Source organism: Bacillus rossius, chromosome 10, assembly GCF_032445375.1.
Source record: "Bacillus rossius redtenbacheri isolate Brsri chromosome 10, Brsri_v3, whole genome shotgun sequence".
Taxonomy (NCBI): Eukaryota; Metazoa; Arthropoda; class Insecta; order Phasmatodea; family Bacillidae; genus Bacillus; species Bacillus rossius.
Window position 1 is genome coordinate 22,403,171 of NC_086337.1, and position 16,281 is coordinate 22,419,451.

General features: G+C 38.3%; 1 protein-coding gene across 1 annotated transcript in view; it reads right to left on the minus strand.

The window, feature by feature from the left end:
• Nucleotides 1-16,281, minus strand: part of LOC134535837 (actin-interacting protein 1) — a 31,709-nt gene that overhangs the window by 14,776 nt on the left and 652 nt on the right. The window contains exons 3-12 of the mRNA XM_063375160.1: nucleotides 16,147-16,237; nucleotides 15,904-16,051; nucleotides 14,334-14,514; nucleotides 11,736-11,891; nucleotides 11,524-11,652; nucleotides 11,225-11,329; nucleotides 10,804-10,906; nucleotides 4,629-4,843; nucleotides 3,167-3,286; nucleotides 2,301-2,459 (exon numbers count right to left, since the gene is read on the minus strand). Coding sequence (XP_063231230.1) covers nucleotides 2,301-2,459; nucleotides 3,167-3,286; nucleotides 4,629-4,843; nucleotides 10,804-10,906; nucleotides 11,225-11,329; nucleotides 11,524-11,652; nucleotides 11,736-11,891; nucleotides 14,334-14,514; nucleotides 15,904-16,051; nucleotides 16,147-16,237 — 1,407 coding nt within the window. The remainder of the gene's footprint in view (nucleotides 1-2,300; nucleotides 2,460-3,166; nucleotides 3,287-4,628; nucleotides 4,844-10,803; nucleotides 10,907-11,224; nucleotides 11,330-11,523; nucleotides 11,653-11,735; nucleotides 11,892-14,333; nucleotides 14,515-15,903; nucleotides 16,052-16,146; nucleotides 16,238-16,281) is intronic.

The following is a 16,281-nucleotide window of genomic DNA, read 5'->3' on the forward strand; positions in this document are numbered from 1 at the left end:
AAATTTAAAAAAAAAAACTAAATGAAAGATCATTAAAATCTGTTAATTTTAACACACAGCATATTTTTGTGTCGGCTTTAATACTTCCAATAATGTTCATGTAAGAATAAAAGAAAAATAATGGGACACTTCCTTTAAAAATATGGCAGCTGTAGGTTCTGCAACGCGAGTGGGCGCACACTAAGCTCGCCCGGCTGGCTGGCGGCAGCAGCTGCATGACGCATAAGCTCACCCCTCCCTCCCGTCTCGTTAACATTCTTCAAGGCTAGCTCATCCCTCCCAGACACACAAACCATCTAGTGTCCTCCCTTATAACACCCCAACTTCGCTTCCTTTCAAAAACCTTCAGGGAGAAAATGCTCATTTTACCCTCCCTTCTCCCGTAAAATTGGGCTATTATGAATGGTGTACTAAAGCGGTGAGGGAGGGGTCAAAAGATGTCACTTTTCACACCAAGTTCGAGTTCAGTCATCTCTGGCAAGGAATTTACAAGCTTTCAAACTTAAATATAAATGTATTTTAATAGCAAGGGTAATTTGGAAAGGAATATACCGAATAAAATCAAGCTGCTGTCACCAAACAAAGCATAAAACGGCCCAATGCGTGGTCGCTTCATTATTGCTCGCGTGAGAGGTGAGACGTGGAATGTTAGAAGAAAGATAAATGCGAGGGAGACAGACGGCAGCCAGTGTGTTTCCTGCGTGGGAAATAAGTGGTGTAGCCTTTATTTTTTTGTGCTAGGTGAAGCGACCTTTTTCTATCAAACCCACGGGAAAAAATAATTGCTTGAGCTGTCAAAATAAACATCTCTGCGGCAGTTAAAACAAGTCGAGGCGGGCGTGCATCCAGTCGGTCGCTGTGTATTGTCATCCGATAGTAATCAAAATCAAGAGAAATCCAGCAGGTAGCTTTGCCTTAACTGCGTACCACACTAGACACTCGCAAAAAGCTAAATGTAAACACGTTGCCACAAAAACCTTTATCTGCACCCTGCCGGCAAAGGAACGTGGAATGGGGGTTGTTAAGCGCTGACAGCGGTCGACAGGAAGTGGTATCTATTTTTAGATATGCGCTGCCTACGGCAGTACAGAACTCAGCAAGAGAAACGCAGAAGCACGCCACTCACCACAAGAAACTTATTATTTTCTGTCCGATTTTCTTCTGATTTTCGGCAATTTTTTCACGGTTCCTCGAAATCGGGTTGTAATAGAGAGGTGGTCGCAATAAATGGGGTCGCAACAAAAAGGTTTTACTGTAGTAATTGTAAGAAAGATCTTTGTAGCCAAAAGGACGTCATTTTTACCAGGAAAGTTCCCAGCTATTTAATGTTTCAAGATTTTTGTGAGTGTTTTGTACTGTGCTTTGTCTGGCCAGTCATGGCTCCTACTTTATTTTCTCTATTACTTGGATGTTGCCATGTGATGTTGAACAAAATGTTTTTTTTTTTTGCATGACATATTAATTTAAATTGTTTGGCATGCTTTTGTATGCTCTACTTATTAAATAAACAATAGGTTTTGTTTTTATGAATAACCTTACCTAACATAAAATGCTTTTTTCGCAAAAAAATTGCACCCTTACTTTTCAAACTTGATTCAAGTATAAAATGTGCAACGATTATGCGATAAAACACTATATCTGGTGTATGTTTCAAATACTGACTAATATGCTTGTTTATGACCATGCCTCTGAATATTTTTTGCGTCACTGCTAATAGTCTGAGTTTGAACTGCTAAAAATAATGCATTTTCAATTGCGTGTATGAATTAAATAAGGTTCGAGTGCAATGATTTATTTGAAAATAGTTTGGTATACTACCAGAATAAATCCGGCAAATTGAAAAAAAAGTAATTTCCCGCCTGATGTTTCGGGAAAGACTCGATCCCTGTATTTCGGGAAAACCCAGGATCCGGCACAGATCTAGTTTTATCCCTTGATTTGGGTAATACATGGAAAAATAATTTGTCCTCTCAGAAGAGTAGAAATGACAAGAAATCTATTGTTTGTTTCTGCGATGGAAATATAAGATGGTTTACTCATAATACTGGAGGATGTGTCATTAAAACTATAGTGACGGCAGGGTCAGAAGTAAAGAGAAAGGTGAACTCATATTTATGATACACTTTTACAAGGTCTTCTTGTATTTCATGCAAGATCATGTCAATTTTGAAAACATCTTGAATTTGATTATATATTATAATAAAACTTATTTTAAATCCATGTAGTTTCTTTTTATAATCCTGGTATGATACTGCAGAATCAGACTGTGCGCAGAGCGGGGAGACGTGAACAAGCTTCACCTGGTACTCGGGCAGCCTGTAGAGGATCACCTTCCTGTTGGCGTCGCAGGCAACGAGGTACTGGCTGTCGGGCGAGTACGCGCAGTCCGTGATGGGGCCCAGGTGCTCCAACTCCTGCTTGTGGGCCAGGCTCGCCCCCGTCAGCTTGTAGACGTGGACCTGCGCAGTTCGAGCAACTCAGTTCACCCATTTCATAGAAGACGCGAGCCCAGGTTCAATTTTCTCGCCAGTTTGGCGGAAGAATTGTTGTAGTAGGAAGCTCCGTCGCAGTGCACAGTATACAAGTATGGAAGTGTACACTAATACAAGTGTTAAAGTATAAAACTGCACAACTATGCAAACATGTCATTGAGCACGCCACTACTAATCATTTCATTTTTTCTTTAAAACTCAAGAAGTTACAGTTTCGTTATGCTATAATGACATCATCGCAACAACTTACTCTACCATCTGTAGAGAAGTTTCACTTCAATAATAATTAGGCTGGTAACTGACATAAAACTAACCAATAATAAACCCCTGTTAAGAAGTTCATGAAGTGACAAGTCATTTAGACTTACATTGAGGGAAACATGGGTGTGTATTAATAAGTCAAGTGCAAATTATTTTTAACGTATAATGCAAGAAAACTTTTCAAGTAGGAACTTCTTAAAAGGTTTTTAACTTTTTATGATTCAATATAATATAATTTGGCTGAAATTGACATATAATTATGAAACTTATATTTTTATAGCAGACAAAGAGTTGCATTTTCTGCTGAACATTATTTTCTTTTAAAATGTTTTTTTGTGTGTGCCGCACAGACACTACGGGACAGTTCCGCGCTCCCGAACGACAGGCCGGCCACGGAAACGCAGTTGTCGCACCTTGTTGTCCGCAGTCCCGCCCACCGCCACCTCGCCGCTCTCCTCGTGGATGGACACACACGACGGCTCGTAGTCCACAGGGAGGCTCGAGGCTTTGCGCCCGTCTTGCAGCACACTGATCTGGAACAACGCACCTTCACACTTGCACTTGCACGACTGCTGCAAGAACCAAGCTATCTGCTCGGTCTCACTAGCATCTTTACAGCATGAAGCTTCCTTTGAAGATTAAGCCAAAATAGAAATAATCTTTGAAATACAAATTGTAACAAGGAAGTTCTCATGGTTACGATAAATAAAAATTTAAAAGAAAAAAAAATTCTCACCTCAAAAGAAATTAATAACTTTAGTGAGAAAAAAACCTAAGATTGTTTTTTTATCAGCAATCAAACATTTTATCATTTTATATAAATTTGGGTTCTTCATTTTTTAACAATGTTCTTCTGTAGCATTAGTATTTTATATTTTATTGGGAACATAAGTTTTTTTTTCACTAAACCTATTTATTTATTTTAAGTTAAACTCTTATTTAATAATATATATGCTTATCACAATAAAATTTGTACAACCTTTTTTTTTAAATAAATTTTTTATGTTTTAGGGGTTGATATGGTCAAAAAAAATAGTAAATTCGATCGTTTTAAAGTTTGGACTCACAAATCACAAGGGATTTTAAAACAGTAGTTCAGCAGTATTTTTTATGCTCTTCTGGGCTATCACTTACACTAAATATATTTTTTAAAAGATTGAACAACAAAGCTAAGTCACTGTCCCTTTTTTTTCTTAATTTGACTCTCATAATGGCCACATCTGTAAAAATAAGAATGATTATGTTTAAAACAGTTCAACAAAATTAATTAATTAAAAAAAAAGACAAGTATTTTGCACATTAGACATGAAACTATGACTTTTGCAGATTCTGTCAATTAAAAAAAGCAACATCCAGAATTTATACAATAGTTTCTGTATTTAGTGGTCCAATTACATAGCTTATTTTGCATCTCATGTCAAATTCAGAAAAAGTTAAATTTTTTATTTTACCCAAAAAAAATAAACCACCATAAACTAAGATTTTAAAGTCTGTGCAGCTGAATTACAAAGTTCTTATTGGTTCGTTTTTGCTCTTTTGAAGCAAAAATAAAAAGAGCAAATGACCAAATAAGAAATAAATATTATGGTGGCCCCAAAACTAACACAAACTTTAAATAAAAATTTATACATATACCTCATAAATAGTAATGTAATTATATTCACTAATTGAATTATATTTTCCTTATCATGAAAATAGTTACAAATGCTAACTGCCCGTTTTTTTTTTTAATGTTTCAGGCTTTATTCCAAAATTTTCTAAGAAAAAAATTAACAACAAAGAGTACAGCACACAATTTTATCCAGCCTCATTTAAAGGAAATTACCCGTTTGTCTCCTATCTGAGACGACATACTACATTCACCCAGTACGGTACCTCTTTCACAGTCGCCACCACAACCCTGTCTCCAGTGACGTCCATTCCTCGTGGCTGGGACCCCAACTTGACGTCAATCCCGGCATACTTCCTCCCCTCCGTGTCTATCTGCTTCAGGCTGTCGTCGATGCCGCAGGTGTACACGGAGCCATCGACGGCCTTCATGCCGTTGATCTGGTTCCCGTGGCCAGCACCTTGGATTCTATCGTTCTCACCTGTTGGACAATGATACCACTCTACACGCTATCAGCCCAGGTGCTCAGTTCAGACCAATTAACAGTCTGTCAGTTTGGATGGACTGAGAGTGGAACTGACTGCTGCGGGAGAAGGTTATTGCTATTTTGAGATGTCGGAGCTGTTGCCAGCTCTAGTTATCCCAGACATGACCCAACAGGCCCATGGAATGGGTGCAAGGATGCGAATACATAGCCTCTCCGCACCTGGAGGACTCTACCGGGAACACCCATGCCTCAGGCATCCTAAATATGCCTGGCGGGGTACAAGAAATTGTGGACGAGCTGAATCTGCAGGCAACAGCAGATGCGACTGAAACCTTTCTGGGGGGTTCGACTAATGAGCCCTGGTGGTAAAGCCCAAAAGCCCTGTCTCTAGTTGACAGACATGGTTAATGGAAGGGGGATCCATGGCTCCATTGTCGAATCTGGTGCACCCGGGCCCTCTGGGCTGTAAATGTCTGACCCGACAGTTAATTCTATTCAAGTACCTCTATGCGAAATCCAGTAACTTTGAAGGGCACAGGCATCAGAAGAGGTATCGAGATCATTTTCGAAGCACTCTTGCGTTGGTACTTGACTTAACATAGTGGTGGACACCACAGAAAATGGTAGTAGTACGGGGTGGTCCCTACTTGGAAATTGATCCCAGTTGAGGTTTTCTTTTCGGCCCAGGACCACATTTAGTGTCTGCTTCATACTTGGCAGTGGTGCCCTTATCACTTAGGGCAGACTTAGAGTTGGGGTTCCCTAGCCCCAATAAAAGCCAATGCAGAGAGTGGCGAAATGGCTCTGGTACTAGCCTGGATAGCTGGATAGCTGGGTATTCTGGGTGATTGAGAGGTCCCAGAATGATGTGGGAGATTGGTACGAGGCGCCAGTAGTATTGCGTCCAAGGGCTTTGGGACTTAGTCAACTGTCTGGTTAGCCGAGAACTGAGTGTGAGTACAGCGTGATCCGTACCCATGCCCATAGGGGCCCCAGGGCGAGACCGCTGTGTTAACGAGCAAAATCAAGGATGAGAAGTAATATTCTATCCAAGTAAAACTAAGTAATACTATAATATAACCCTGGTAGGACCTCATGGCTAAGCGGGGTGAAGTGTTTCGCTTTTGTATTGTCAGTTTGGACTGAACTGAATCCTTCCCCAAAAACAAGCAGTCTTGAGAGTGCTGTTGATGTTGGATGTATCGTTCCATCACAGAATATGGAAGAAACTTTGGATGTTGCCATTTCAGTTGCAATTCTAGTTATAAAAAGGGGGAGAAAAAAAAAGAAAAGCAACCAAAGAGTATAAACAAATATGTCTGCCATGACACTCATCTGATGGACTGATGGACTGATTTTTTTGACTGGCGGTTTGAACTGGCAAGATGCTGTTCCCACACACGGTAGTTCGGACTGATTGCTCTTGAGCCCACAGTCCGATTCGATGGGAAGCAATCAGTTCGTCCGTCCATCAGTTCAGACTGATCAGTACACCATTCAGTGTGGACTGATCATACGTGGGGGCCTTTACCGTCCACAAAAATCTGTATAAAAACTTCCCCGAACTATCCATGACCAAATTTACATATTTCCCTGACGAATGATATAAAATTATTTACCTTCTCTGAAATTTTCTGAAAACGAAAATGCAGCCTTCACCACCCTCACAGCTGGAAAAGTTCTCTCTCCACTTTCTTTATTTCAAACAGAATCTTGTATTTTGTATAGGCCATGTATGATTATGACTATGCAATAGAACATCACCTGGACAAGTGTGTTAAAAGTCTGAGTGATGGCACTCTGGAGCATGACATTTTCCCCTCAAATTAATATCACTGAGGAATTTCCTTGACTTTTCCATAACTTTCCCTGATTTTCCAGAAAGTGAACACCCTGGCAATTATACAACAATACCAGGCTTTCTGCATTAATATTCATCACAAAAAGCAAGAACTTTCTGATGGTTTCTTGTACCGCGAGGAAATTGCTGCAACTATCATGATAAAAGCATCAGTTCACAAGAGTTGACTTCAACAAGTCGCCAAAGCTAAGTCCTATGCCAAGTCAAACCAAAAACTTTAGGTATCACAGAAGCTTTGTTGCAAGCTGTATCAAAATATTTTAAATTGCAAGATGGCTAGGCCTAAACCCCCTAACGTGTGAGAATGTTCAGTAAAACAGATCCTCAGGTTTGCACATTATCTGTCAAGTATCATTGTAGGGTTTGTCTGTTTGTCACTGTATTGTCCAAGGTCTTTTTTGTCTGTTTCTTGTTCTCGTTGCTACTGTTTGATTGTTGTTAGCCCACTGTGGCCATCTGAGCAGTGATTTTTTTTTAAAATAATTCCTTGCATTAATTTTCTGAGCTGTCTAGTTTTTAAACTTTTTGACATCTGCTGATTTTGGCTAGATTTCTGTGTGTTTGTATATTTATCTTTTTCGTCAGTTATTTAGATTTTTTGTGGCATATGGTGTAACCAGCAATAGTGGGTGTTAACAAAAACATCGTACATGATAAATGAAAATGTTATTTGTTACATTTTTCAAGATACTGCTTGTCCTGTCTAGTTAGTTGAAAAAAAAACGATTGGCGTAGCCCCATATGGAACACAAGAGTCAATGATGTTTTAATTTTAGCACTACTCACGTAAGAATGGATAGAGAATGAGTGGATAGTCTATCACATTTTCATATAATTTCATGTAATATTGCAATTTATTTTACTTTTAAATTTAAATTTTTCTTTATATATGTTGATAAGCAAGTAGAAAAGGAAACTATAATAAAATAAAATAAAATAGCCAGTCATGGGGACTGTCAACGTAAGTGAAAACTTAAAACTTTGTTTTTAAATGTGTAATAAGACATCATTTCTACGTAAAATGTACGTAAGAAAATAATTTTGGTACGATGTCAACATGATATTTATCCTTACATCATTTTTTAGTCACAACATATGTCAGTGGTATGTAAAAATTATGTAAAAATTCATTACCTAGCTATGACTTACCAGTGATGTCAGACCTAGGTCATGTAATTCACGTGGTCAAATTAACTTCACTTACTGCTACTACAGCATGTCGGTGATGCGAACTCACAAGATTTTACCCATCCAAAAAAGAGTCCAACACGCATGTTATACAGTCGAGTATAGACAATGTATTAGTGTATACAGGATAATTATAAAGTCCATGAAACATTAAAAAAAATCAGTACATTGAAATGGCTAAGAATTATGTAACAAATTACATACCACGTGAAAGAAAAACTCTCAAAAATTTTTTTTACTAGTTATAAATGTTATATGTGTCCACCTTGCGTCACACGACACACATCTAATCAATAGTCCAATTCTGCCCATACCCGACCTAGAATATCAGGAGTGATGGTAAGAGCAGCTGCTACGATGCTGTGTCTCAATTCGTCAAGGTTCTGTGGTAGAGGTGGAACAAAAACACTATCCTTGATGTATCCCCACAAAAAAAAATCGCAAGGTGTCAAGTCCGGTGATCGTGGTGGCCACGGGAGTAGCACTTGGTCGGCGGCCGCCCCACGGCCCATCCAGCGATGTGGCAACATCTCATTTAGATAATCTCGTACCACATTGTGGTAATGAGGTGGAACACCATCTTGTTGGAAGATGAAGTCCCTGCTATCAGCTTCAAGTTGTGGCATAAGCCACAATTGCAGCATGTTGAGGTAGGTGATACCAGTGACAGTTCTCTCAGTGAAGAAGAAGGGGCCATAAACTGTCTTGTTTGACATGGCTCAGAACACGTTAACTTTTGGCGAATCTCGGACATGTTCGAGAGTTGCATGTGAATTCTCTGTCCCCCATATGCGTGTATTGTGTCGGTTGACTCTTCCTGAGAGATGAAAAGTGGCTTCGTCACTTAAGATTAATTTGATTGCAAAGTCATCGTCTTCAAGACGATTCTGCATGGCAATGCACAACTGCAGTCGGAGCAATTTGTCATCGTGGCTGATGGCTTGCAGAAGCTGCAATTTGTACGACTTCACTCTTAATCGCTTACGAAGAATTTTCCACACTGTTGGGTGAGCGATGTACAATTCTGCACAAGCCCGATAAGTTGACTTTTTGGGACTCCGCACCATCACGTCCCGTACACAATCCACTGTCTGTTGTGGCACGCCTGGCCGACCCGACCATTTTGCTTCGCACAAAAAGCCATCTTCTTCGAATTTCTTGTACCACTTCATTATGCTATTGTAAACTGGTGGTGTTTTGTTAAACTTGACACGGAAAGCTCATTAGACACTCACTACCGATTCGCTACGGGCGTATTCAAGCACACAAAAGGCTTTCTCTGCCTGGTTCGCAGCCATTTTCAGCAACTACATACACTAGCGCCCCTGTCGGTTGTTTTTTAAAATAGTTTTTTGGCGCTACATTCAAAAAAACTTTGAGAGTTGTTCTTTCACGCGGTATATAATTTGTTACGTTTTTCTTTTCCATTTCGCTGTACCGATTTTATGAAATGTTTCACGGACTTTATAATTAGCCTGTATATGCGTATACATGTACACAGGCCTATGCGATTCGCCAGTATGGCGCAACACGTCACTAGCATGTCGGTGACGCGAACCCATAAGTTTTGCCCCGACCAAAAATGGCTCAACACGGCTAAAGAAGTTTTCAAATCAAAAACTATGTGCCCTGTTTGGTTTGAGATACTGCATATTATATATCACTTTCATGAAAGAAAAGTCCTTAAATATGGATACTATATAAAAATATAGGCTAATAAACATTTTCATGGCTGAAAACCTTGCACGTAATATATAGTGTCAAACTCAAACTTTAACATTTCACTTCTCAGTTCTATAGACCCAAGTGTGTCGAACAGTTTGCTGTACGTATATTACTGGTTTTTTAAATGATCAAAAAGTCTCAACAGAACAGCTGGTAATCAGATACGTGCCCCAGTTACACCTTTTCCACTTATTTTTATAGGTAAATCCCTGTTAAGAAAATTCTCAAGGTACTTAGAAATTTAGAATTATTAACAGGGAAATTTTAATAAAATGGTAAAATTTTTATTTTATAGGTCCAGTGCTAAATTGTTTGAACTTATTATACAGGACAATTTCATTATGTAGTGGGATTTTCTCAAGAGGGTTATACATACATATGTATCAGCCTCTATTTGACTATTGAACACTTTGTGAAAAAGTGCGCCTTAAATAATCTTTAAAGACCTATTATATTCCTATTTTCCCATCTAACATGTTGAGTGCACTAGGTTCATGTGATCAGGTTCACAGTTATTTTTGTAAGTGTCAAAAGAACATGGACGGAAAAATACGAGGGACATTCCGAAAGTAAATTTCGTAATTTTTTTGAAAGAGCAGATGGTACACCAGGTGAAACAAAAAATCGCCATAAGAACCCTTACCCGTTGCTGGTTCGACAGAAGTAGCGTCAGCGGAGTAGTAATGACACATGCGCAGAGCGCCGAAGAAGAGAGAGTAGCAGCAGACCGGCGTGCCAGAGGTTATTCGAGCACAAATCACGATGGCAGGCCGACGTGTACTGACAACGTGGTCACCAATGGAAGAGCGTGCTATCATCCCTGCACTGAACACAGCATTCTCAAAATGTCGCTTCCAAAACAATGCAGAGGTGGATCAGGCTGTGCGACAGTTCCTTGCATCGCAGGGCACCGAGTTTTACCAGAGTGGTTACTTAAAACTGATTGCATGCTACGACAAACGTATCAATGTTGGTGGCGACTATGTTAAAAATAAAAATGCATAATGTTTTTATTTTGGGAATAAAGTTTCAGTGTGAAAAAAATTACAAAATTTACTTTCAGAACATCCCTCATGTATCAACCAGACAGGACTTCTAGCATTAGTAATGTCAATGTGTATATGTATGTCATGATTTACCACAGCTTACTGTGTTTGATGTCCAAAATAGAACACGTTACCTGTCTTTGCGTTCCAGGTGGTGACAAAGCCATCGTGGGACCCAGTGTAAATAGTTTCTCGTCCCGGACTGAGCGTGAGCACCGTGATTGGCTTGTTGTGACCCTTAAAATAAACATGAACATATTATATCTGATCCAATTTTGTATTATAAGCAAGGACCTGTTAACTCTTTCTGACTGATATAGTGACAGTAGTCCCACAAAACAATATTAGCTTTCTTTATATTATAAACCCCTATTACTAATATGGAGAACTTACACCAACATAAAAATTTAAGACAATGTAGAGATACTAAACATTTAAAAATTTTATGATGATAAAATCACACACTGCTTCACATCACTGTTAAAATCACACACAATAAAGCTAAATTTTTTTAGCATTGAGTAAAAACAGGAGAATTATGTTTCTAATGCTTACCTTTACAATCCTTATAGGCTTATCAGGGTTATTGACATCCAAATAGTTGATGAACCCACTCAGTGATACAGTCAGCAAATACTGGCCTTGCCATAAACATGAAACCTGCACAGAAATAGTACTTGACAAATATCACAGTAAACGATCCAACAGTAACAATCACATATCTTTTGTTCTTGATTCTTTTGAAAGTGCAAATACTCAGGGTAGATTAAAGGAAAAAATATATATTAATAGTGCATACCTTACTAGTGCAACAAAAAAGCACATTTGCTTTCAAGTGATTATCAATCACTTGCCTGCTGATCCTCGACCTGTGTTCCCATCACAAACTCCGAGACGAGCGACTTTGTCTCCACGTCCCACAGTCTGCAAGTCTTGTCGCCAGACGCCGTCAACAGCTGCTTTCCGTCTGGCTTCCACGCCACCTGTCGTTCCGAAACTAGATGAATAAAAGTACCATATGATAAAAAAGCAACAAATTTAAAATACTTGAGGGAGCTCTACTCACGCCATACACGCCCCCTTTGTGGGCCGGAGATCCGATTTCCCCGACCAGGTCGGCCGATGCACCGTCATACAGGAACACTTTGCCATCGAATCCAGCAGAGGCAAAGTGGCTGCCATTCGGGGAGTACCTCACAGCCTGCACGAAGCGAGTGTGATCCTACACCAAAACAAAAAAAAAAATACCCCTTAACCTCACCTGCGTAAAGATCAATGGATTCTCTAAAAGTACCAACACCCACTTCAAACCAGGCATGACTCATTCACTCCAAAAAGAGCCATAGGAATCAAATTGATGAAGACAATATTATCATCAGTCAATCCCCTGACAAACTAGCACCAAACTTAAATGTTGGTGAAATGTTTTGTGGGGAAACGCAAGCACTCTGAGAAAACCAAACCAAGCATGCCAACGTTTGGAGTTTCCCACTTGCAAAACATAATATATATGATGCTTGTAGAAAGCAGCGTCATAGTAATAATGCACAAAGAGAGCATAAATGGACTATCCTTGAAGAGCAATAAATTTCATAGGACTGTAAATAGGGAAAGCAACAAAGCCTTTCCACATTCTGAATAGGCCTGGGTCTGTTTTTGTAGCTTTAAATACTGCTGTAATGTGACCACTCCCTGCAGTATTTGCAGCAGAGTGGTTAAGCAGTGAGTGATCAAACAATTTTTGTTGTTTACTTAAATTTGTATTTGACAATAGACACACCATATAATGTTAGAGAACATTAAATTATAGAGGTAGGTGGGAATACACGCACATCTGTATAATACAAGATGTGAAGATTATAAAATAGAAAATTTAAATCTTTAAAACTGGTATAACATAGCAAGCAATATCATCAGAGAAAACTGGCAAGATATGTACATTCAATGAAGATGAAAAAAGAGAAGAGAAAGAAGAAAAACCAAAAAAGCATGAAAATTTGCAATTTTTGTTGCTTTTCTGACATGGTACAGTTTTAACTAGCGACATTTCACTGTCTCAAGCTACATTTGTTGCTCCTGTATGGCCATGTTTCACGACATCTGAAGCACGCAATTTACATCTAACTACACCGCTTCGTTTATCGCTCGTCTGGCCAAAGATGACTTGAAGATGGCTGCAACAAGGCATGTCATAAATCAGGCAGGCACATTGCCATTTTTGCAGTGATGACCTCAACTCTGAAGCAAAAAAGGTAGATAGTGATGCTGGCCAAAAACCTATGATCTAGATTTAAGAGAAATTTGATAATTGACCGTTAGTTATTATAATGGACACAGTAAAATTGTTAAGATATAATTTTCACAATGATACTTAACATACTTTTAAGAATGCTTTCCATGCTCCTGCTAGTCTTGGACAATGTGAGTACTCAGAGGTTATGAAATTTAGAAAGTTTGCCGGTGAGCAGAACATACTGGGTTTAATTCCCGGCTGCATTGGGGATTTTGCACTTTTTGCAAATTTTCTTCCTGTGTTCAGGACTGGGTGTTGATGTTCCTTAATACTGCAGAAGACAATATCATTTTGCCTAGTGTGCCCACACTTCAACAGAAGGATATTTTATTTTACTTTCTTCAGATAATAAAATTTCTTTACTCAAAAGTTTTCAAGGATAGTTGTCTAAAAACTTTGGGGATGTTTCGCTACACAATCTCAGTAAACATAACATTACAATTGGAAATACATACTTTTATGATAATGTAACTAAAGATTTCCTAATTTTATTTTATATATCCATTACAATTTGATTAGAAATTATTTATAAATATAAGTGTTTACCAGTTTGACAAATATCTTAAATTATTTTTTGACTCATTTTTGAGAAAGAATTGGGGGTGCTGCAATGATAATTGAAGTACATAATTTACAAACACTTGTTTACAGGGTATAATTATTCAGTAAGGAACAGTGATATAAAAATATATATATTTTACAGTTAAATTTTTTTTAAATTTACACTGAAAAACATTTATTATTTTTAATTAACTATATCATTAATTGAGATATTTTATATACCGTATTTACTCACGTAAGATATTTTAAGGGGCCAGCCTACCTGGACAGATATACTTGTGCAGAGCTTCAGAAGACAGAAACCACGCAATTTGAAAACTGTTCATGATATCTGAGTGGTGTTTGTTTACGAAAAGCATTTACGAATGCACTGAGGGCAGATGGGTAGTTTTGTTTCCATGTTAAGTTTTTAAACTGTATTTTCAGGAGAGTGAAAAGGGCTAAAATACATGTGTTCAGAGTTATTTTAGACATGAAACACCCAGTAAAAATTCTTGAAAGCCACCAAGGCATTACACCTATATCTTAATGTCTACGCCATATAATGATATGATTGCCCCTCAAATCTCATAGTTGTCCTATGCACGACGAGAAAACTGCACGCCAGTTCAGAGCCTTGCGTATAAAGGTGATACCGCAACAGAAGCACCTAAGAGCGTCACACTTATCATCCTGCCTCAGATACACCCTGACTACGCAAAATCCTTATGAAATTTTCCCTGGTTGGATTTATTTTGTTTGTTTAATATTTAAAGACCCTCGAAAGGAACTTTAGTACTACTGTAACAAACGCAAAACAGACATTCTTACCTGCTTGGTCATCTTGAACTTGAAGGGTGGCCCCTCAAACACTCCAATCGTGTTGTCTTCGCTGCCGGTCACGATGCGGAACGGGCGGGCCGGCCGGAAGTCGGCAGAATTGATGGGCTTGGACTGCCCGGATATCTCCCCCACCGACGTCCCGGTCTCCGCCATGAAGACGTGACCGAACCTGCAGCAGCGCGACAGTGCCCGACAAGTGATGCAGCGGCGAGCTTTACTTTCGGCCAAGCACCACACAGTCACTGACACTGAACAGAATAACATCCAGTTGCCTATGAACCACACCAGAACAGTAATTGCACTTGTTAGTACTAAAACGTGTAAAATTATTAAGCATGGTGAATGGCAAATGAAATGACTTGAGAGTTTTGTGGTACTATAAATGAATAGGTACAATAGGTAGAATGTTATCACAATTACTGAACACTGGAACAAAAAAAATTTGAGTTATCAACATTCGGTGGTGGTGTAGTTGGGTTTATGTCTTTAGTACCTACACATATACATTTTTTACAGAACCACAGCAGTGCAATAGAGGTTTTGGGTGGGTGATAACAAAAAAAAAAGTAAAATAAGGAAACAAAAAAACTATGTATCACAACATACACATCAGTGGTTGGAATTTAAGTATACAACACAATTCCATAAAAAAATAAGATTCCTACCATTCTAGGAGGGATTTACATTTTCACACTATCAACATTCAGTTCAAGCACTTTTCACAACTTTGTATCCCTCTGCATATCAATTTGCCGCCTGGAAATTAAAACATTTGACAATTGTAATTATGTAATTTTGCTGTAATTGTTAACCCAAGTTTCATTAAATCAACCAAAATGACACACTTTTAGTCCTAAAAGAAAAGTAGCCATCATTTTTCAACTCAAGTACGGAGATTGCGTAAACGTTTTTCAGAGATGTACTCAGGCTACATGCATTGTGTATTCGAAGTCCGTGATGCCTATGGCCAAGGCACCGTTTCATTCCCAGGCGGCTAACTTCTATGCAGAGGGGTTAACGAAACTGGTGCGGCATACGAAAAGTGCTTGGAACTGAATGGTGACTATGTGGAAATATGAAGTAGATATGTAGTAAATTAAAACTGTCAATAAAAACTTTTTCTCATAAGTGTTCTTTTTTTTAATGACCAAACTGAACTTACGTACTTTATGAACAGCCCTCATAGTACATTTTGTGATAAAACATTTGTTTATGAGTTTCATAAATAAAACTATAATTCATAATCTTTATAGTGTCAATGACAATATACAGCAATAAAATTGTGTGACAAAATAGGTTTCAATTACAGTAGAAATAAAAATATAAAATTGCTGTCGTAAGACATCATCAATATTGTTATGGAATCACATTACATACTAATCCTAAAGTTAAAGTCAAGTCAGATATTTAAACTTGCTACGATAAATTAGCTCAGCAAAGACCTAATTAGTTTTAAGTGTTATACTTTTTCAGATGAGTCCATTTTTCAAAACTACCATTACATGAATACAGTAATAACAATACACACATTTAAATAACTAATCCACCCTTACTTTACCTTTCCCTGCCTTCTCCAACAACCACCATCCTTTGACTATCTGGTGACCAAGAAATGTCTTTGATAGGACCACCAATGGGTTGAAATTCATTCTTCAGAAGATGTTCTTTATTAACTGTGTCCCATATTCTCACTTTTCCTGACTGGTCTAAAACAGATAATTTTTTGCAAAAATTACCCCTACAATGATTAGTAGTTATTTTAAGAATTATATTTAACACAACAACTGTGCCAATAAATTACCTCCTGAAGCAATGTAGAATCCACTTGGAGAATATTTTGCTACATTTGTTGCACATGAATGTTCTGTATAGATGTCTGATATTGCAGGATTCTGAAAACGGCACAAAATTTAAAACCTGTTGTAATTAAAAAAAT